The sequence below is a fragment of the Theropithecus gelada genome, chromosome 15 (genome assembly GCF_003255815.1).
Source record: "Theropithecus gelada isolate Dixy chromosome 15, Tgel_1.0, whole genome shotgun sequence".
Taxonomy (NCBI): Eukaryota; Metazoa; Chordata; class Mammalia; order Primates; family Cercopithecidae; genus Theropithecus; species Theropithecus gelada.
Window position 1 is genome coordinate 86,360,164 of NC_037683.1, and position 21,992 is coordinate 86,382,155.

Below are 21,992 nucleotides of genomic sequence, written 5' to 3' on the forward strand. Positions count from 1 at the left end.
ATCATATGCTGCCGATGTGCAATTTGAAATTCCAAGAGAGGAAAATATATTGTATATAATTTTTCCAAATGTTTTTTCAATGGAACATGTCCCAATAAATTTTGTTGAACCTCTTTCCCTTTTATTCATTGCAAAGTTGCTCATTATTAAGGTTTACATTCAGTTAAATTTCCTACCTGAGGCCATTCCCAATTCCCTCAGTTAGCCTTCATCATGGCCACTTCTGCAAGTCACTGCAAGTTTCTAAAATCCTCATTTTTTAATGACTCCTCCTTTCCGTGGTGCAGGGATTGTGTCATTATTAACCACTAAATTAAAGATCTTCAGATAATGGACCATTCCTTATTCACCTCTTTTCTACAACACTTAACACATCCAAAACTTTGTGGGAACTCAATAATTGCTTACTGAAGGACTGAGGCCATCTATTTCCAATAAAATGTATTGATTTCAAGAATTCTTCTGGAAAATATAACATGTTTCTTTATGCATTTGAGAATGGGTGGATTCGACTTTTACTTTTAAATGTACCTTTATGCTCAGTTTAATACTGTTTTTAAGTGACAAGAAGAAATCACTGTAACCAAAACTTGTACTTAAAAAAATTCAAAAGTAACAAGAATCATGCAAGGTTGTTTTTATTAAGCTTTATATTCAGTTTACAGCTACATATTACAGGGATTATTTCATTTGACAAGCAGACTGACATCCTAGGAAATTTTTCAAAACAGTCCAAGGACTTTATAACTACTGGGAACAGAGCAATTTACTCTGCAGTTAACATGTATGTTAAGTACTTCAAGGAGTCACTAAGGGAAAGAAGCTAAATGCAACTGTTCCCTTTCTATAAAATGATTATCCTGGAAAAGCAGCTACAAAGAAAAACCACATAACTATGGCAAAGCTAGAGAGAGCATACATCCAAATTTGTCTTTTTATTTAGGATGGGACTTGGGGGTCACATTTCAGAAGGCAAATAATTCTTTCAGAACAAGCTACATGTCAAGTTTTCTATGGGTAGTATTAATACTAATATGATTTAGCTTATGTTTAAAAAAATCAAGAAAAGAAAAATTTTGTCTTTAAAATCTACTATATTAGTGACTGTAGGAGATGCTTAGCTATTGAAGAGCTTCTCTCCACTCTTGTATTTTCTTTATGAGTTCTTCTGAGAGATTTTCACCGTGACTGTTTTGACCTCTGTGTATTCATGGAAACCGTACTCTCCCCTAGAGAGAAGGAAAACAAACCCACAAACACCGTTTAGCACAGCAATGTATATATGCTATAGTTCATGTTTGTACAAGTTTGTTCTTGTTTTACTGGCTAGGGACAATAGAAAGTATTTCTTGTGTACAGAGCATCTCATATAGTAGCTAGCCAATCGTCAGCTTTCTGGTCTTACACAGATTCCCTTGTGGGGAAAATTTTCTTTAAAACTTTCAGTTGATTTCTCACAGAAATAGTCCCCTTTTGACATTATTCTACTTGATTTTAAAAACTCTAACTGCAGATGCAACAATGTCATCTTGGAAAAATGAAAAGAAAACAAAAAGCTCTAAAACTACTCAAAAGACAATTCAACTCAACAAGAATTTTGTCATTTCTAGTTTAGATTGAAATAAGACGGACATACGACAAGAGGAGAAGTAGCAATATATGATCACTACAAGTTCTACTCTAGTTCTACAGTTTTGCTGTAGTTTTACTGTAGAACTAGAGTAGAGCTTGTATTCACCATGTGTGATTGTCACAGAAGTGGGAAGGGGATAGAAATTGAACATGGTTTCATTTCTAGTCTAAGGTGCCCTAACATGGCTTGAAACAAAATATTTTGCAGCAGTAGTTTCAGCAAAATCTTTTGATTCTTGGCAAAACAAAAACCTGACCTTTGTTGTTTGAAGTTTTTTTTTTTTTTTTTTTTTAATTGTTTTCTTTTAAGAGGAGGAAGATGATAGATTGGTCTAAATTCAGGCTCTTGGGCTTTTTTGTAGTCTTGGTTTTTCCCCTTTATGCAACCTCCTCTATCCCCCAACATTTTCTTGTATAACTCTTAAGTTCAACCCAAACAATCAGGAATTAACGTGAGTCAATCAGTTTGGACTCTGGGACCTTGTTATCAGGTTTATGGGGACCTCCCACCAGGTTTAGAAACTGACTGAAGAGATGACTTGTTGAAGAGATGACTAAGAAGACTGGGCTCAGTTATTCTCTATATTGTTTTGATGAGAGGATCAAATTACATGTATGTAAGAGTAGTCTCAAAATCATAACACTCACGCACATGTAGGCTTACAGAAGAATAAGATCTTGATCCTTTTTTACCCCTCCCTTCTTGTGATATAGACAGGTATGTGGAAGACATCATTTTCTGCTGGGTAACCTAATACTCTTACACTGATTATTTTCTTGGGCAATTAAGCTTTTGAAAATACCTTTTAAAAGCTTCAGTGAGCATGTTCCTTAAAGTAATGAAAGGGCTTAGCCTCAATTGTCTGAAATCCATTAAAAGATAATATTTTAATAAGTATTTTATCTCAGGGTTAGATCAATCAACCCATGACTTTCACCAATAGGTTTTCTATTGTATTTTGGGTCACATAGACACTTGAAGCTCTCAGGAGAGTAATAAGTGGGATTATTGTCATATTCAGGCTGAAATATGTCCTGCTCCTTAGAATTCCTATGCCTATACTGCATCTACAACATAGCCCCAAACATCTGTTTGGATTTCTCTTCATCTTACTGTGTCTGTGAATTACTGTTTGTAGACTTCTAAAATCTTCAGTGTACAAATCACCTGGGACCTTATTCAAATACTGATTCTGATTTAGTAGGTCTCGAGTGAAGCCTGAGTTGGCACTGGTAATAAGTGTTTGGAAATAATGTGACCCAATATTACAAACAAGCATACTGGCATAGAGGCCCTTTCAACCTTACATAGATTCATTTATTGGTAATAAACTTGCAAGTGATATCAACCTATGCTGCTTCTCCAGGGTTCACACTGGGAAAAAAAAAAAAGGTACTAGCACCACATTACATCTGATTTCCTCTCTGTACCCAGGATTGAGACTGGCACTAATTAAGTAGGCACAGAAGAACTGTTTGCTGAACAGACTTGGTAAATATCCTCAAGAAAAAAAAAATTCATTTGTGTTCTCACTATACAACCATTAGTTTACACTTCCTTGTTCCCCTTTTCTATGGAACAGCAGGAAAAAAATATCATGTGAGGTGCTGAGAGCCAATTAAGTTTAAAACAGCATACTAGCAAAGTCTTAAAGGATCTATGCTAACCTAAGTGAAACTGAGTACAATTACACAAAGGGAGAAATTTCTGTCTTTTCTCTAATCCCAGTGCCAACACTATGATCAGAGATGCAAAATCAAGGTTTGCATACTCTGTATCACCTTCAAACACATTGGGGTCCTCATAACACCATTTTTGGCTCTTTGAGGACTCTGTTCTCAACTGATCAATTCTGTCTTTCTATTGTTGCGGAAAATTTGTAAATTAACTCTTGGGAGTCATTTGAGGTTATCACCTGAGTAATAACTTGTAACTCTTGGAACATCTTGCAGCAAATGACTTGCTTATTAAGTTCACCAAATTTGGTTTCAGGTAGACTTTAACTGTAGCATTCTCAAGTTGAATTTTTGAAGTTAAAAAAACCACACACACACAACTTTGTCATTTGTCTTTGAAAGAAATTATCTATACCCACGTTCTAGATTTTTAGGAAATTACTGATGGTTGATTCCTGTTTTCAGTCCTTCTCTTATTTGATTTCTTTATGCCTTCACTTTAAAGTCTGACCAAATTATGTTCAACGAAATTGACATGTTTGGTCTACTTTAGTCGTGCATTCCTTTTGATTATTTTATCTTTAATGTTCTCAGTGAAATGTGTTGTTAGATAACCAGGCCAGCAACGAACCAACTGCCCTTCAGAGAAATCCAACCTTTGTTCTTACTTTTTGTACAAAGTAATTAGTTTTGCCAAGATATTCTCCAGTAATAGAAAGAGAAGAAACAAGGGAAGGAAGAAACCCATTTGTTGAATTTACACTTTGTGGCAGTTACGTGGTTAGGGATTTAATATTCAGTATGTCATTTAACTCTCACAAGAACTCTCATTCCATCTTAAGTGGAATGGGAACATCTTCATGAAATATGAGAAAGTAGAGGCTCAGAAGTTAGGTAGCTTGAACTGGGGTGCATGGCTAGCAAGTGGCAGAATCAGGAATCAAATTCAGCTGGTCAGACTCCAGTAATATTTTCTCAGCTACACCATGCATTTTTGATGGGTTAATCTTTTGTTCTACCTTAGCAACATTCTAAATATATCCATGGCTTTTCACTACTCCACTAATAAAATCTAAGTCAAATTTCTTAAGTACAGGACTTCTTAATCTGTATCATATGTAACTCTGAAATCATATTTTTCATCCCCATAAATCCATACCAATCAACCAAATTAACTAGCCCCTCAACATACCACATGTAATGTTCCATGCAAGAAAGCTCTCTTCTCTGCTAACTGATATCCTACACTTGCTTTCTGCCCTAGAGGAAGTTTCATCTCTTCTGTTAGGAGAAGTTTTCTTCTCCATCAACTGCCATTAAGTTTTCAACCACTGGATTTCCACTGGGGTCAGAACTATAGAATCTTAAGCATGGAATAGAGGTTAAAAGATCTATTTGCTTCTTCCATTCTTATCCACACCCACAATCCTTGGCCTTGTCTGACAGATGAAAATAGCGATGGTTAGAGAGATGCCATCCTGACTCTTACACTCTGGTAGTGTCTAGGTTTTCTTCAGTACTTTGCTCTGTACTTTAATTGCTTCTCTACCTCCATAGGATATGGAGTCCCAGTGTATTACTACTTATTTCATAGTGTATGTAGGTTATTTTGCATGTCTTTTTACATATTCCTCCTGCCACCACAGTTATGTAGAGGATGGAATGCAGTGTCATGTCTCCGGGGTTGCTAGGACCTTACACATAGCAAGTGCTTAATGAATGAAAACATATTAAGAAAGTAGACTGGTCATTTCATAATTTTCTCATTTCACTGACTCCCCGGAGATATTTGTTTCCTTGTGATTTTGCTGATTCATTAGAGTACAGTACTCAACTATTTACTGCATTTAGAAATTGAGAAACACACATTTTCATTTGCTAATTATAAAATGAGCAAGTTTACAATCTATGTTTGATACTATAAGATTTCTATTTTTTCTTCATAAATGTTTACATTAATACATATAAAAAGTTTTAAGAAATAAAATGATTAAAATTGCTTAGAATCAACTAAGTATATTGCCACTACTTTCTGTATTTACATATATATGTGCATTCTTAAAAAGTCTATATACCCTGGTTTCAAAAGTAATTGAAATTTCATAAATGCATTTATATATAAATATTCTTAATCTAGTCACTACTATAAAACATGTTTTCCTCAAATTTCTTTTTAGGTTTAAATTTTAGTACTAAAAATAACTCCTTATGGTAATTAAAAATTTTAAAGTCTACATCAATAATATCTCAACAAATGGGAATCATTCCTCTTACACTGAAATTTCCTTTACATAAGTCACCTAATTTACTTATGTAAATGGTTTATTCAAATAACTACAGTGTTTACATTTGCACCTTTCTTACAATCACCAATTCATAGCTTCCACCTCTTTTCTGGAAATGTTTCCCAAATGGATTACATTCATATATACAGCAGCAATTGTAAAAGCAAGCAACATTACAATCACCAATGTAAGTTGCTTAATATAGTCCCTAAAATATAGTAGGAACTTAGTAAATTATGTTGTCTTCTGCAATCACCTTTTGCACTATGGACTACATCCAACATTTAATAAGCTATTTGGTGCTATGAATCTCCAGGAAAGAACAGAGGCAGGTTTTATTTAAGGTGAAAACTATGAGTTAATTCCCTGGGAATGAAAATCATTTTCATAAAAATAAATATTTATCTTAATAGAACGTTAATCTTACAGTTCTCGTCCATTTCCAGACATCTTGAATCCACCAAAGGGACACTGGGCACTTACCACGCCATAGCAATTCACCCTGAAGAGAAAGAAAAGTGCATTATAGACAATACTTAATGTGTGAAAAGAAACCTCCTTTTTGAAAGTTTTAGAAATTTAGAAAGCTCCTTACAAACTCCATTAATTTCAATATAACATACTCATCTTGATATAAAAAGCAGCACTATAAATTAGAATGCAGACATATTTGGATACACACTACCTAGAAACAAATGAATAGTGCAACCGCATATGTAGACAGCCATTTTGGTCATACATTGTGTCCCTGAGAAGTGATAGTCTGAATTTATAAAAGATAGAATAGTCACTATGCTGTAGGGGGAAGGATATGGTTTGCTAGAAGCTAGAAGTTGTTGGATCGGTATTCATTACTGCCTATATATGGATCAGCTTGTAATTCTCTTGATATTTCTGTACTTAACAGGCTAGAATCAATTTTCTTTCAATTGTAATATGTATTATATTACTCAGTTAATTTTTTCCCCATTAATTGCATTAATTGGTTAAATAAATTGCTTAAACAGAGGCCTTGGCAGGAGTTGGGTTTAATTATTATTTATTCTCTGTCATGTTTCATAAAGTGTTTGAAGATACTTGTATAAACAAACATAATTACATGAATGGGAGTAATTAGAGTCCAACAAAAAATTACAATAGAAGATCAAGATGGGGAAAATTAGAATGCAGTTTTGCAGACCATAAACAATATGTTTAGCTTTAAATTTACTGGTGGCCAAAGTTAGCAAAATCTAATTACGTACATGATTCTCATTATACACAAGAGAAAAACACTTTTTAAAGGAGATTTATGTTTATACTTTTCTTTCCCTTCATGCTATTTTAATAGGTGGACAACAATGTGGCTTCAAGAGCCTAGGTTAGTAGCTGGAGACTGAGGCAGGAGGATCACTTGAGCCCAAGAGTTCGAGACCAGCCTGGGCAACATAGCAAATCCTTGCCTCTACAAAAAAAATTTAGAAAACCAACCAACCAAACAAACAAACAAAAAACCAGGGTGGCTTCCAGATAAATTGTATGATACTTTGAAGACTTTGGTCATTACTTTTATCCTGAGATAACATTCAGATGTTTTCTTTGTTAAAACACTATCCCAGTTTCCAAAGTTCCACATTCTCACTGGACCGTAGAGTTCTTAATTATGTCTCTCATCCTGGAGGGATAATTCCTTTAATAAATTTACACTTATAAAAGGCAGTATTGTCTCAGATTTGTTTAACTGCCCTTTAAATTGCAAAATCAAATACCTACTTTGAAATTAGGAGTAAAATTACTGTAACTCTGGAGTTCAATAATTTTCCTGAAAACACCAAGCAGCTATTAGGTCTGGGACAATGCCAGAAAATTATTATCTTCTAGGATATATAGTAACAAGATGGTCCCCTCTGCTTTTCCTAATAGAGGAAATTCCTGATTGGGGATTCCCAAGACCCTCAGTGGGGTGATGTCATAACAAGCTTCATCAAGCAAGCATGGAACATTCTGCTAGTCGAAAATACAAAACCTGAAATTTGTCTTTGTTAAAAAGTGCAGAGAATAAGTTTGCTCATTTTACTGTAGACTAGAAATGAAACTGTTTTTACTGTGAATTAACAGAGAACTGAGAAATGTTCACTTGGCAAAAACTTTGAGTTCAAAATGTTATCTGTCATCTGTAAGCAAGTGTTTCCTCATGTGTAAAGTGGAGATGATAATATTTAATAGGATTGTTTCAAAGTATGCGTAAGATTGCATGAAGCGTATTCCTGTTGTAGTACTTGGTATGTATATCTTCAGTAAATGACGATAATATACATACACACAGTCACTATGCTGAATTTTATTAATGCTTTTATCATAGGCAAATTCTATATTTATTGCTAGCTATACTGACTATTCAAGAAGAACTTGCTGAATTTTATTTAAGAGCCTCCCATAGGCCCACTTCTTATTGCTGTTACAATGGCAATTAAATTGCCACATGAGCTTTGAAGGAGAAATTCAAACTATAGCACTGATATAATTTGTGTTAATGTACACCCTCCCCTGCCCCAAATCCGTTTATACACTTTTAAAGCCCCCGAGATTATTCTAACGAACAGCCAGGACTGAGAACCACAGCCTTAGAATATAGTATAGGTCCAGGCCATCATGGTGGCTCAGGCCTGTAATCCCAGCCCTTTGGGAGGCCAAGGTGGGTGGATCACTTGAGGTCAGGAGTTTGAGACCAGCCTGGCCAACATGGTGAAACCCCGTCTCTACTAAAAAAAGAATAAAACAAAATACAAAGATTAGCTGAGCTTGGTGGTGCATGTCTGTAGTCCCAGCTACTTGGGAGGCTGAGGCAGGAGAATCATTTGAACCCAGGAGGCAGAGGTTGCAGTGACCCAATATTGCACCACTGCACTCCAGCCTGGGTGACAGAGCGAGACTCCATCAAATAAATAGATAAATAAATAAATAAAGAGAGAGAGAAAGAGAAAGAGAGAGAGAGAAGGAGAAAGAGAGAGAGAAAGAGAGAGAGAGAGAGAAAGAAAGAAAGAAAGAAAGAAAGAAAGAAAGAAAGAAAGAACGAACAAACTGCATAGGTCTGATCTAGGTGTGACTTAGTGTTGGGAAGGAAAATAATCTTGGGCTATTGCCAGGACCAAGGGGCCAAAATGAGGCTAATGGGGCCAAAGTGACCAAAGACATAGTCTGGAGACTGACGGTTGAGTATAGAATGCAGCAGTTTGAGAGGTATAGACTTCATGTTTATAGTCTCTTGATTAAAGTATAAAAATAAGAGATATAAACTAGGTCAAAAATGGGAGAGGGAGGGGATCTTCAAAATTCAATTTTTAAAAAATAACTTCAATTATCTCTAATCCTAGAGTAAGAAGGCTGATACAAGAATTAAATATTTGCATACACAAGGGTACCAAGTAAGTATTGCTTACTGGTTAAACAGAACTTATTCTTTTACCTCCCTGTATACAGCATAGTACCAAGTGCCCAGAAATTACTTAGCAGTTCTTATATTGTGTTAACCAAACATCAACACAATATTTTTGGTAAGCAATTTCAAGAAGCTAGATAAAGTTAAAGAGAATATCCTCCCTAAAGTTCTTCCAATAAAACTTCTTCTTTTTTTTTGAGACAGAGTTTTGCTCTTGTTGCTGGGGCTAGAGTACAATGGCATGATCTCGGCTCACTGCAACCGCAACCTCCGCCTCCCGGGCTCAAGCAATTCTCCTGCCTCATCCTCCACGTAGCTGGGATTACAGGCACCACACCCAGTTACTTTTTGTATTTTTAGTAGACATGGTGCTTCACCATGTTGGCCAGGCTGGTCTCAAACTTCTGACCTCAGGTGATCCACCCGCCTCAGCCTCCCAAAGTGCTGGGATTACAGACGTGAGCCACCGCGCCCAGCTTTTGTTTGTTTTTCAAGGCAGCAACTGCTTTTCTAGAGAAGGATAGGTAATTCCAAATGAAAAATCCAAGTCTGGAAAGGTTCAAGGTAGTAATCCATTAATGTGGTTATTACTGAAAAGACTACATTACTTAGGTTGGACTTACCACACTGTTCCTGCCTGCAGAGCAGAGGAGATGGTTACGGCTTTATCAATGTCATTGGTAAAGACTCCTGCCGATAAGCCATAGAAAGTATTGTTTGCTCTTTTGATCACGTCATCTAAAGATTTAAACTTCATGATTTGCTGCACTGGTCCAAAAATCTGTACCACAAGAAATAAATAAGTAAAAATAATAGGTTAAAATGAAAAATGATATTGTAGACTTTTTTTCCCTATACACTATCCTACATTGATTAAGATTTTGTTGCTCATCTCAAACCTATGTGTGAGAATCCAAATAGTTAACTGCAAAAATGGTAGGTGAAAACAGATAGTTAAATTTCAGTTTAACTATCAGTTGTTAAATTTCCTTGGAAGAAGAAAGGGTACAAATAATTAAGGCAATATTAAGTTTCTAGATGTTGGAATTAAGCTTTCAAGAACTTATGATTGTGCAACAAATCATTAACTTCAGAATTTCTTTTTCACTTGGGAATATTTTAAATTCACTCTCTAGTTTTTCTTATCTTCTAAGTCACTACATATAATTACAAGCCCCAGAAAGCAATCTACTGGATAAATGAACAGGCAATGATTAATAATAATAATGCTTTAAACACCTGTATGTCATTGGTAAAATATTAACTATTCTAGTATACTCAGTAGAATAATTACTAATTACTTTTCATAATTAGCCAAGTTAGGTAAACATCATGAACTTTTAGTCTACTCTGTAGCAAAGTCTTAGGCAACTTAAATATATCAAACAGAATTGTTCATTACTGCAAGAGCTTATACATTCTAAACCATCCTATTCTAATCAAAGCAGGAGTTCATTGGTAATGGCTATAACTGCAGGACAGAAAACAAAAATCACAATTTGCTTACTCTAGCCTAAATTACTCTTTTGCTTTCACTAAGTGCCTGGTTACTGCAGCCCAAACTCAATTCACCCTGTATCTCAGCCTCAGGTAGAAGAAAAACAACTGGATTTTCTCTTTAAAATTAAGCTCCTGTATTTCCATATGGAAAAAAAAAATTCCATATAGCTCCTGTATTTGATCTATTAAGATCAAATAAAGACTCCTCTGAAATTACCAGAATGTTCTGGGAAATGTGAATGAAGGGAGACAAAAACCAGAAATGATAAACGGTTTTCTGGTGTTCACCACTGATTTAAGTGTCAGAAGGGAGGGGCTACTGCTCAATAGAGGTTGAGTGCAAATCTTAACATTATAAATCGAATCATATTTGAATGTAGGAACCATATACACAGCTGCTACTCTAATAATTGTGTTCATATTTTACATAATTTTAATTGAACACAGCACATAGCTCCAGGCTCCTACTTTGAAGTAGTAAGCTAGCTGTTCTCCTATATATTAACCTATTATAGGAACACAATAAATGTTTCCTTAATTGAAGATTGTTTTCCACCTCTTATCTGGTATTAATCAAGATATGCAAGAATGAAAGGACCAAGAACACACAGAAGGTAGGGAGTGATAGAGGAGACAAATGCTGTTTTCAAATACATGGATGGCTGTTATGTAGAAAAAGGCTATAGGGCAAACATGGAACCAGAAAGTAGAACCTATATAATTATCTCTTTTGTGATGAGAACACTTAAAATTGACTCTCTTAGCAATATTCAAGTATATAATGCATTGTTATGAATTACAGTCAGGATATTTATGATAGCTCTCTTGAACTTATTCCTCCTAATTGAAATTTTGAATCCTTTGACCAACATTTCCCAACCCTCATCCTCCACTCCCCCAAGCCTCTGGTAACCACCATTCCAATCTCTGCTTCTATGAGTTCTACTCTTTGAGATCCCACATATAAGTGAGATAATGCACTATTTGTCCGTTTACGCCTGTCATATTTCATGGAGCATGAATTTTCCAGGTTGTTGCTGCAAATGACAGGATTCTTTTCCATTTTTTTTTAAAGTTGTGAACGCAGCACCTAAAAATTGTTAAGCATCCAGAACTCTGTTGGCTGGACAATTGTGGCTGGCCCCATGGATCCCTTAGTATTTTTTAGTCTCTATCACAAATAACTTAAACCTCTATCAAGAACAGAATAAAGAGTAACACTGACAGAGAAAGATGTTCCAAAGTGCTGGGAATTTTAAAGGGACACTTGTATACACACATACAGATGAAACATGGCAACGAAAAGAACAGAACAGAATGAAACCATTTACCTCCTCTTTGGCAATGCGCATCTCATCTGTAACATTAGAGAACACCGTGGGCTGGACAAAATAGCCTTTATTCCCCCACGGGCCTCCTCCACATTCCAGTTTGGCCCCTTCTTTCTTCCCACTCTCAATGAGGTCAAGTATTTTATCATATTGTTCCTTGTCAATCTATTTGAAAAATATCACATGAAAAGAAAAAAAGTAGTCACTTGTAAAGATAACACATTACTGGGCCTGTTAACAAAGGCTTCAAAATGCTAAAATATTGCAATTAAACCAGATATTGAATCAAAACAGCTAACAGAGGCTCAGATTCATTCTTTGGATACATTTTCTTCTCATGACTTTTAAGGGAAAAGTCTCTTGAAGATAGATATTTGTATTTAACATTTGTTTTATAGTTATATAGGAAAAGCATTCAGCACTGCAAACACATAAAAACCTTTTACACAATCATCATTTATTCTCTCTGGTAGAAATGCCTGTTAATCTAAATACATTTACCGGGAAACTATTGTCCTGGCTGAAATGAAAGGAGGGAAAAGAGAAAAAGAGAACTTTGATACTGGGTTTAATTAGATCTGTTGGGAAACAGATGCTTTAAGACTGTTCTTAGAAGACTCCCGAGCCTCTGTTTGATCTCCCCATTTCTGAATCACCCCCTCTGACCTGTCCGATGCCCTTGGATATCCCATTCTTACCATAGTCTGGGCACCCTTCCCAGTTCTGGTCCCACTGGGACAGTAGGTAGGTTTGCTTCGAATTCTGGCCTGTCCTGAATGTCACCATTCTGCTTTATTAAATGAGCCACATCTAAATAGATGCCAGGTATTAGAGAACTTAAATGGTCTTTATTTAAACACTATTTTTAAAAGGAAAATAAACGAGTTCAGAGTTGTGGTTGTGAACACCAGGAACACATACCTTTCCTTCAAGCACTGAAATCGGGGGCTCATTTTTGTCTCAATTTCTATTTTGTGATGTTGAATGACTGGGTGACTCTTGGATTCCAAGTCACTGCTGAGGGCTGCCTATCTCAGGTGTAGCAGGGGTTAAGGATTAAAGGAAAAACAGGAGATGTAGGAGCTAAGATGGGTTGGAGGGTGGAAGCTCTTGTAGGTTTAACTTCCCACTACTTGAAAATTTTATGTTTCACTTTCTCTGATTCTGCAAATCTTCTCTACCTTCCAAAGCCAAGAAAAGGCTTCCATAAAGTTATTTCTAACTGGACACAGTCCAGCCCCCATATCTAACTAGATTAAGCACTGTTTGAAACTAGAAACTATTTTCTAAAATTTGGCACAATATTTGGTACAATGTTGCTCAACGGTCTTTAGTGCAATATTTAATATAATATCCCAGAAGGAAAATACTCGTTCATTTCTAGCAGATTAAGGAAATTGTAGTGTTAAGAAGAAATATTTAAATTACTACATAGGTTGAATAGTAGCAGAATAAGGGGTGGGGTGAGATAAATTCTGCCTGGGTAAGATATTCTAGTTTCTCAATAAATAGTCAAGGGTCCATGTACCTCTATATAAAGCTTTCTGTCTTATTAGAACATATTAATCTGACTATGCCCTCAACATCATGATATTTGGTTTTTATTTCAAGATATATTTTCCAAGTCATCATGTTTTCCTGCCTGTGACCACATTGAATAACCGGTGCCAATCCAATCCCTGCGTACATACTGGAGAAAAGGGCTGAAAAGACTTATTTGTCGGAAAACTTAGATGGTCACTAACTTATAAAACTACAGGCCTTCGTACTTCCGTGCCTTGCTAGTGACAATGTGGTCCTACAACCAGCAACTGCAGCATCATTTGGTAGCCAAATGTGCTTCTTTCACCCCACCTCAGATCTACTGAATCCCCAGGCACAGGAAAGACTGAGGAACACTGTGATGGAGCTTGGGACTACAAACAAAAAATTAAGCTCTACTTAGGGACTGGTCAGTTTTATCTGGCTAATTTTGATTCACCACAAATACAAACCTTCTTCAGAAGGCATCAGATTGACGATATATAAACTTGACCTTCTTTCTGGACACCAGGGAGTGTTCAATAATGTTAGGATGTAGCTGGGGCTCTTTTATGTGATGGGCCATTGGCCTATGGGCTAGTCTATGAAATGTAATAGGTAGGTCATGATATTGTAGCAGTCTCAAAGGAAACATTTTAATGTGTTTGAATGGGTAAATTCTTTAATTCCTTAGGCTTAATGGGTTAAAGAAGATGAATTGAGAAAAAGCACTTAGATGTTCTAAAATTATTCAGAAACCATGTATCAACAAAAGCAATGAATAGATATAGAAGTCATTGATCTGTATGATAATTGTCACCATAGGTATAAATGGAAGCATGTAATTTTTATTTATTTACTAGACATTTGAGCATGTGGACCAAGCACTCTGATGGATGCATTTTATAGATTATCCAATTGCACTGCAGAAGATTGAGGTTTCTATGCCCATTCTACACATAAGACAATAGTTTCAGGGAGGTTGGATTTTAAATCTAGCCTGTAACTCAAAGGTCCATCTTTCCACACTATTATAAGGTGCAACTCTGTGATAATTTTAATACAGTTTATGTGGATATCACAATTTCTTTTTCAAATGAAAATACTAATTTTTCCAAGTTTAAGACAATATATATTTTTTTCTATAAAATCAAATAGGAAAATCACTTGAAATATGAAAAAATATACACACATGAATGCACAGATACAATACAAATATACAAAGTATACATATGTATTTTGTAATTGCTCTAACCCCCAAATACTTTAAATTTGTAATCTTCAAATTTTTTTTAAACTTTAATTTTTTTCCCCAAAACAAATCTCTTTGACCATTATTTTTTCTATAACTGTTTTGATGTTATATTTAATGAGGAAGATTGTATAATTGTATTTAAAAGCCTCAGTTTACTCAACGATCCCTGGATGAGGCAATAGGCTAAAGCTTAGTGAATGAGTGTCCCCTTTGCATAAGTTCTTTCTCCTAACAACAGATAAATATTTAATGGTAGAGGAGCCCAGAGCTTTTTAGTCTTGTTTCTCCAAATTCGAACATACCTACTTATCCTACTGACTCCATCCCTTCTCACCAAGGTAATGACAACTTAAAATGTCCCTAAACATTGCCAAATGTTCCCTGGGCAAGGGAGCAAAATTGCCCCTAGTTTAGAATTACTGCTCTAGAACAAGACCCCAAAGGGCAGGAAGAAATTCACAACCAAAGATCCAGAAGCTTAAACAAACAATGAACTGAGAACTATGCAAGGAAGAGGGAAAGGTGATCTTTGGTTAAGAAAGAGAGAGACCTTTATTGATAATAAAGACTACAAAGAAAACTGAGTGCCTAAGGGAATAACTGGGCTTTAACAACTGAAATAAAGTTTGCCACAAAGGAAACTCAGGACCTTTTAGGACCCCAGACTGCCATTAGGGACTCAGAGTAACTGATGACTTGCAGAGGATTTAGGATGGCAGCTGAGATGAAGGATTGAGGAGGAAAAAACGGTAGGAAGGTATAAGAACTTCAAAGCGGACAGAGAACTGTATATAGGAATCAAGAGGTGTGCAGATTGAGGAAAGCAAAAAAATTAGAACATTTGTTATTTTTCCTCATGTATTTAATTCCCAGCATGGCTGGTAAACTGTTTCTAGGATGAAAACTGGGCAACACAAAAACAGGATGATTCCATTTTCATTGGGAGTTAGATCGCTTTTAATCACCAAACTGGCACAGCATTCTTACCTAGGAAGGTGTTCAGATAGGAAGTAATCTTATTCAATAAAATCTAGGTCTAAAGAGGATACTTTATTCCTCTGCCCTGAAAATGCTATCCTTTCTATTTTATACTTACCTGAGGGCCTTGAGTGACTCCTGGGGTCAGAGGATTTCCAAGGATATACTTCTTAGCCCGCTCAACACTCCTTCGAACAAACTCATCATAAATTGATTCTTCCACAAAAATCCTGGATGCGGCTATACAACACTGGCCCTGGTGGTAGAACACCCCATGGTGTGCAAATTCAACAGCATTGTCCACTGCAAAGAAGACATTCACATTAAAGATATACTTCCTAAAAATTATGTATTTTATATATTTCTCAGAGGCACATGGAGATAAAGAAAAATTATGAGTGGTAGAGTCAGACATGGGCTCAATATAGTTTGCCTCCTACCAGCCAGGTGGCAAATTAATCTTTCTGATCCTCCATTTACCATGGAAAAAAGAGCAACATACAGAATCTGAAAAAATAGTGGTTACTATTACAACTTTAATATGGACATCACCAAGAATGTAGATTTGATCATGAGATTTGATCATGAGATCAATGATATAAATCATTGGAAATGATTTATATAAATATCTCCACTTATACAATTAGATGACTGAGATTATTTCTTTCAGGCCCCAGATTTTAAACAGATAATAAATAAACCTGACATTTCTATTGAATTAAATAATTTCAAAATATCTTAAATGCTCTACTCAATAGGAAATGTGATCTCTGTGGGAAAGAAAAACAAAATAAAAATAACTAAAAAAATAAAAAGCACTAAACTTAGAATCACTCACTCACCTTATGATTTTATTCCAGCAAAGACATTTTCAAAATTTATGTAAAGTATACCGTATTATTTCATATGCGCCTATAAACTCTTATTTTAGGTGATAAAACGTGCATTAAAAGGAGGAAATAGGTTGCTTCATTAGTAGACTCTAAACAAGAATAAAATTTTCTTTGCATTTTAATTTTCTAAATGCTGAAGATTCAATTCAATGTTATAGCAACTGGTTATTATTATTATTTATTTTGTGAACTAATTACATCTGCTTAAGTTGTAGCAGCAGCAGTTTTCAGACTGTCTTAGTAAAATTAGAAACCTGTCATGTTTATAGACTATTTCATAAGGTAGTGTGTTCTAACATACTTCAATTAAGATCAAAACAGCGACATAGGCTAATTCCATGAACCATTTGTATTTACAGCCTCAAACAGATTATGCAGTTGTGAAAGTAAAAAGAATGTTTGACCATGCATTTCTCCTAATTAACTTCTATTTAGGATATAATTGGGAGATTCTACTTGGTAATATAATCAGAATGAACCTAAAATATTATATAGTGGAGTTACATCAAATTTGTAGGTTTAATATACATAAACTCCACTATACTTGCTAGAAAAAAATATTTAAATTTTAGGTATAATTTTCTTCTGATCATTTCATTTAATGAGTGTATGACCCAGAGTGAAGGGAGAGGGCAAATGTGAAACTGCTGTCTTCTCAGTTGGTCTCAATCCAAGTCCCATTCTGGAGTATTTCATTAGCTCAATGAAATGTTAATAATCACTGATACAGGATTTTAAAAATACACCATGGCACTTAAATGCAAAATGTTTACATCATCTAGGGTTCAGCTGAGGAAATAGCAATCTATTCTAAACCAGGAAGAAATTGTGTCTATTATCTATGTGTTATAACTTTAGGATGATTTAAGAGATTTTCAAGAGTAATTCTGGACTCTAATTCCTTACACTTTGATGTTAGAAGCAAATGCTTTTTTTCCTGAAAGTTCAAGTTCACTTTTGGCATTATCAGACACCAAAAACGATGAAGGATGAAAAGTTAACAAAGTGGCTTCTACTCACAGTCAGCATCAGCTAACACAATGCAAGGGCTCTTTCCTCCCAGCTCCAGGGTCACCCTCTTCAGATTGCTTTTCCCGGCAGCTTCTTTGATCAACTTGCCTACCTGAAAGGGAGCATTACAAAGGAGGAGGCTTACCCAGCTCTCATGAACACAGGTTGATTTAGCATTCTAAATTTATGTGATGTGTGTGCCACGGTAAAATTTCATTTGGGAGAAACACCAAATGGCATTTTTTTTTTTTGAGACGGAGTCTCACACTGTCACCCGGGCTGCAGTGAAGTGGTGCGATCTTGGCTCACTGTAACCTCTGCCTCCCGGGTTCAAGCGATTCTCTGGCAAAATGGCATTTTTAAAGATTTGGCACTTTAGATATAAAAAGGCCCCTCGTCCAAGCATACAGACATAAAAGGAATCAGAAAAATGCTGATTTTTCTTCATCAGCAAGAAAGCAGAGATATAGAACATAAGTCATATTGATGGCTACACAGGTTATTTTTAATTTTAATCAGAATTTCATCTCTCTACAGATTGACCAGACTTATCATGAGCCAGTCGCAACTTAGCTATTTCATTTTTTATCCCTCTTCTGGCATCCAGATAACTCTATCCAGTCAAACCGACATATTCACTACCTCTTGAATCTCATCCTTCTTCTCATCATTTGTCCACCCCAACTTGGACTGCCTTCAAGTTCTATTCTTCTTAGGGGTCCAGCTGATATCTTAGCTTCTCCTTAAATCCTTCTCTGATGACACTAGGTCAGATACTAGAAGAAATGATACGACCATTTCTTTTCCTAGTCTCCCAAATACCCTCATGAAGGCTCCTTCAGAGTCTGATTCAGATTGTATCATCTGTATAGAAATACATTTCCCAAATAGATTAACTCCACGGTAGCAGTAACAATAACGTATCACTGCATACCTCTCCTCATTTGTATCTATGACAGAAGGCTCATTTAACTGTGGATTGACAGTCTCTCTATTTCTTTCTTTCTCTGTCTTCCCACCCAACACACACACCTTTGAACAGTGGAACTGGATGAAAGAAATGGGATATGTGCAGCTACTTCAGTTAGCCGGAATCCTACAGTTCTGGTTTTTTCTTTAATGCTAGTTTGCTCTTTTCAGAGAAAGACTGTTTTCAATTATTTTTTCCTTTGTGGATCACTTCCCATCAAGATTATTTACTATAGTTGTTTCTGGTTTTTCTATCTCTAAAAACTTGGCTGATTCTACAATTATTTCTTTTTTATTATTTGTATGGCAGCCTTAATCCACCAACATCTTCTTTGCCTTTCTTTTGTAAAGGAAATTCACTATTTTGCTTCTTTTATTTTCTGACTTTCACTTTCTTTTTTTTACTCCACATGTCAGATTTTAATAAAAAATTTCTATCCCAACTGAACAAGAGAGAAATCGATGTTTAATGAGTGTTTAGATTTTATGTGGTTACTGAACGAACTGCTACTGTGCATTACAGAATAGGGCATGAATATGCTAATGTTTTCATCTCAATTAAATATTTCATGTTTCTAAATCAAACCCCTAAAAGTAGATTAATAAAAACTAAACTAAAAGGAGATTTGCACTAGGGAAATCCTGTCTGAAATTTCTCTTATATGCCATTCCATAATACACTTCTTATGACCACTGTCAGAAACTGAATTTTCATTTAAGGTGTTAAAGAGTTTTTAATTTTGTAGATAAAAAACTTACTTCCTATCACCCTTTAATTTCTCCAAATTCTTTCTGAATTTTTTATTTGTTTAATTTAGGTTTACTGGAGAAACTCCATTAAAGTAGATAACTTTTGTCTTGCAGAAGGGAATAAAATCAGAGATATTTTTGTAAAAGCAACAGACATCAAAAGAACTAGCATAAAGAATGGTTAGAAGTATTAATGAGAAAGAAAGGCTACGCTTTTGCTTGGCACAAGTTTAGATGGCAAATAAAAGGCTTGAGTTTTCCCAAAAGTCTAGCTAAAGTCAAAACAAGGAGACATTAATTTTTATCTCATGATTTCATTCCCTTATATTTCATTCCCTTACATTCATCATTTTTGTCAAAGGAGTATGCAATGAAGAAAAGATGAGAACTATTAAGACTATGGGTAAACAGTGTATTCCATGATACTGTGGCATTGCCATGTGGAGCAGAAGTAGCAAATGCTCATGAAAATGGTCTAACTTATTACGTCTTGCACAATGTGGGTACAGTTCTATTTTATATGAACATAATGGGACATTGCAGTGGCTCACGCCTGTAATCTCAGCACTTTGGGAGGCTGAGGTGGGCAGATCATGAGGTCAGGAGATCGAGACCATCCTGGCTAACATGGTGAAACTCTGTCTCTACTGAAAGTACAAAAAATTAGCCGGGCATGGTGGTGAGCATCTGTAGTCCCAGCTACTCAGGAGGCTGAGGCAGGAGAATGGCGTGAACCTGGGGGGTAGAGCTTGCAGTGAGCCGAGATCATGCCACTGCACTCCAGCCTGGGCAACAGAGCAAGACTCCGTCTCAAAAAAAAAAAAAAAAAAATTCTTACCTTGCCAAAAGTGTTGTTAGAATGGGGGTCACTGTTACAATGAACACAAAGGATACAGTCTATTGTTTGTCTTGTTTGCCTCTTTCATGACATTTATCAAGTTCCTTAATATCTGCCAAGCAACAAATGTGAAGTTACAAGAAAATCCAGAAAGAAGTTCCAGGGAGCGTGGAACTAAGTTCCAGGAGTTGGAAGGAAGATGGGTTTTTCTGTGTGGCTCCTAAAATTGTGTTATTCACATTTAATTCTTTAATACTTATTTAGAATTTCTTACTGTGATGGTTTCTGGAGATAACCATGAATAAGATTGTCTTTGAGGATAATCAGCAAGAGAGAGAGAGACACGTAACAAGGCAATGAGCATGCACTGTTATTATATGTGGTGAACAATGGGAACTCAGATGGGGTGTTTTAAAATTTAGGCTGCTCTGCTCTTGGAACTGTAGAGGCAAGGAGAAAGCCAGAGAGGGAACGTGTGGGAGCAAGTTTAGAGTAGCTTGTGGCCAAGTATGAACTAAAAGCAGGGGGGAATGAAAAGACATATGGAATAATCGGGAAGAGATGGGGCAGAGTGACAGAGATGGAGAAAAAGAAATATTCGACTGGAAGCTGTTTTCTCACACTGTGTAAACTAGTGTGAGAAATTAAAAAGTATAGGAGGAAAGAGGAAATATGTACTGAGTGCTCAGTAGGGTGATAAATGTTTTACTCATTAGCTCATTTAATTTTATTCTGTACAACTCAGTAAGGTTGATCTCATCTCCATTTTACAAATGAAGAAACTCAAATTTAGTAAGGCTACTTAACTTTTTAAAGACACACTGCTAGGAGGGGTAGAGTCAGAATTTAAACTAAGATATTTTCTAGACTTTTAATCTCCAGGGTTTTTTTTTAAGGTAGGTAAAGTGCTCCCCCAATGTTATAGGGGATCATGGATGAGCAAAGACAAACTGATGCTGAAGATGAGATCAGCAAACAGTAGCACCTGGTCCAGATGACCTGGAGAACGAGTAGGCATAGGATCTAGACCAGGGTTGTTCAATCTTTTGGCTTCCCTGGGCCACACTGGAAGAAGAATTGTCTTGGGCCACACACAAAATACACTAACAGTAAAGATAGCTGAGAATGAAAAAAAAAAAAAATGTGTCGGGCCACATTCAAAGCCATTCCTGGCCATGGGTTGAACAGGCTTGATCTAGACCTCAACGGGTACATGGATTCCCTATTGGGGAGGATCCAGAATTCTAGGCTGAGGAATTTTCACCTTTATTCCTCTGGTATGATTTCAACCTGTGGTGTCACCAGTTTTAAATGTATTGCCATGTCTTGAACATTCCCATTTGTTTTGTCTACAATAAATCTTGAATGTGGGGTTTGCTTTTCCCTATCTTAATTAGGGACTTGCAGAATGTGAACTTTTTCTACTCTATGTCTGTGAAAAACAAAGAAGACATATATATATATTTATTTACTTCATTTTAAAAAGATCAAGAAAAATCAAGTTTGATTTTCCACCATTTCTGTTTGCATGTAAATTTGCCTTTATATTGGAGTAAATAATTAAGATTATAAAATAATCAAATTATGCTCACCACACTATCTGGAATGTCTTTTTTGCTTCTCAACTTCCAGGAAGTTAAAAAAGTAACAGTTCCTCAAAACCCAGAGCTAGTTCTAGTACCCACTTGGACATCATCATTCCTTCCTGTGAACCTTTTTACAGCACTTTGTACATACCTTAGTACCTTATCACACCCTGCCTTGTCTCTTGTCAGCAGCTTTCTAAGATGGAGTGAAGCTCACTCTTCACTGTCTACGCTGTGTACCAATGAATAGCACACATTATTTTTTGCATTGAGCACCTAACAAAGTCACATAATCTAATAGAATGACTCAAGAATTTTTTTTTTTCATGGTACAGTATGCTTCCACTG

The 21,992-nt window shown here is 35.9% G+C and overlaps 1 protein-coding gene across 2 annotated transcripts in view; it reads right to left on the reverse strand.

Annotated features, from left to right (window-relative positions):
• Positions 1–622: 622 nt before the first annotated feature.
• Positions 623–21,992, reverse strand: part of ALDH1A1 (aldehyde dehydrogenase 1 family member A1) — a 131,740-nt gene continuing 110,370 nt past the window's right edge. For both annotated transcript variants that reach the window (XM_025359190.1, XM_025359191.1), the window contains 6 exons: positions 17,511–17,613; positions 15,716–15,900; positions 11,844–12,008; positions 9,636–9,793; positions 6,022–6,096; positions 623–1,229 (listed from right to left, as the gene is read on the reverse strand). In XM_025359190.1, the coding sequence (XP_025214975.1) occupies positions 1,157–1,229; positions 6,022–6,096; positions 9,636–9,793; positions 11,844–12,008; positions 15,716–15,900; positions 17,511–17,613 (759 nt within the window). In that variant the 3' untranslated portion in view covers positions 623–1,156. The remainder of the gene's footprint in view (positions 1,230–6,021; positions 6,097–9,635; positions 9,794–11,843; positions 12,009–15,715; positions 15,901–17,510; positions 17,614–21,992) is intronic.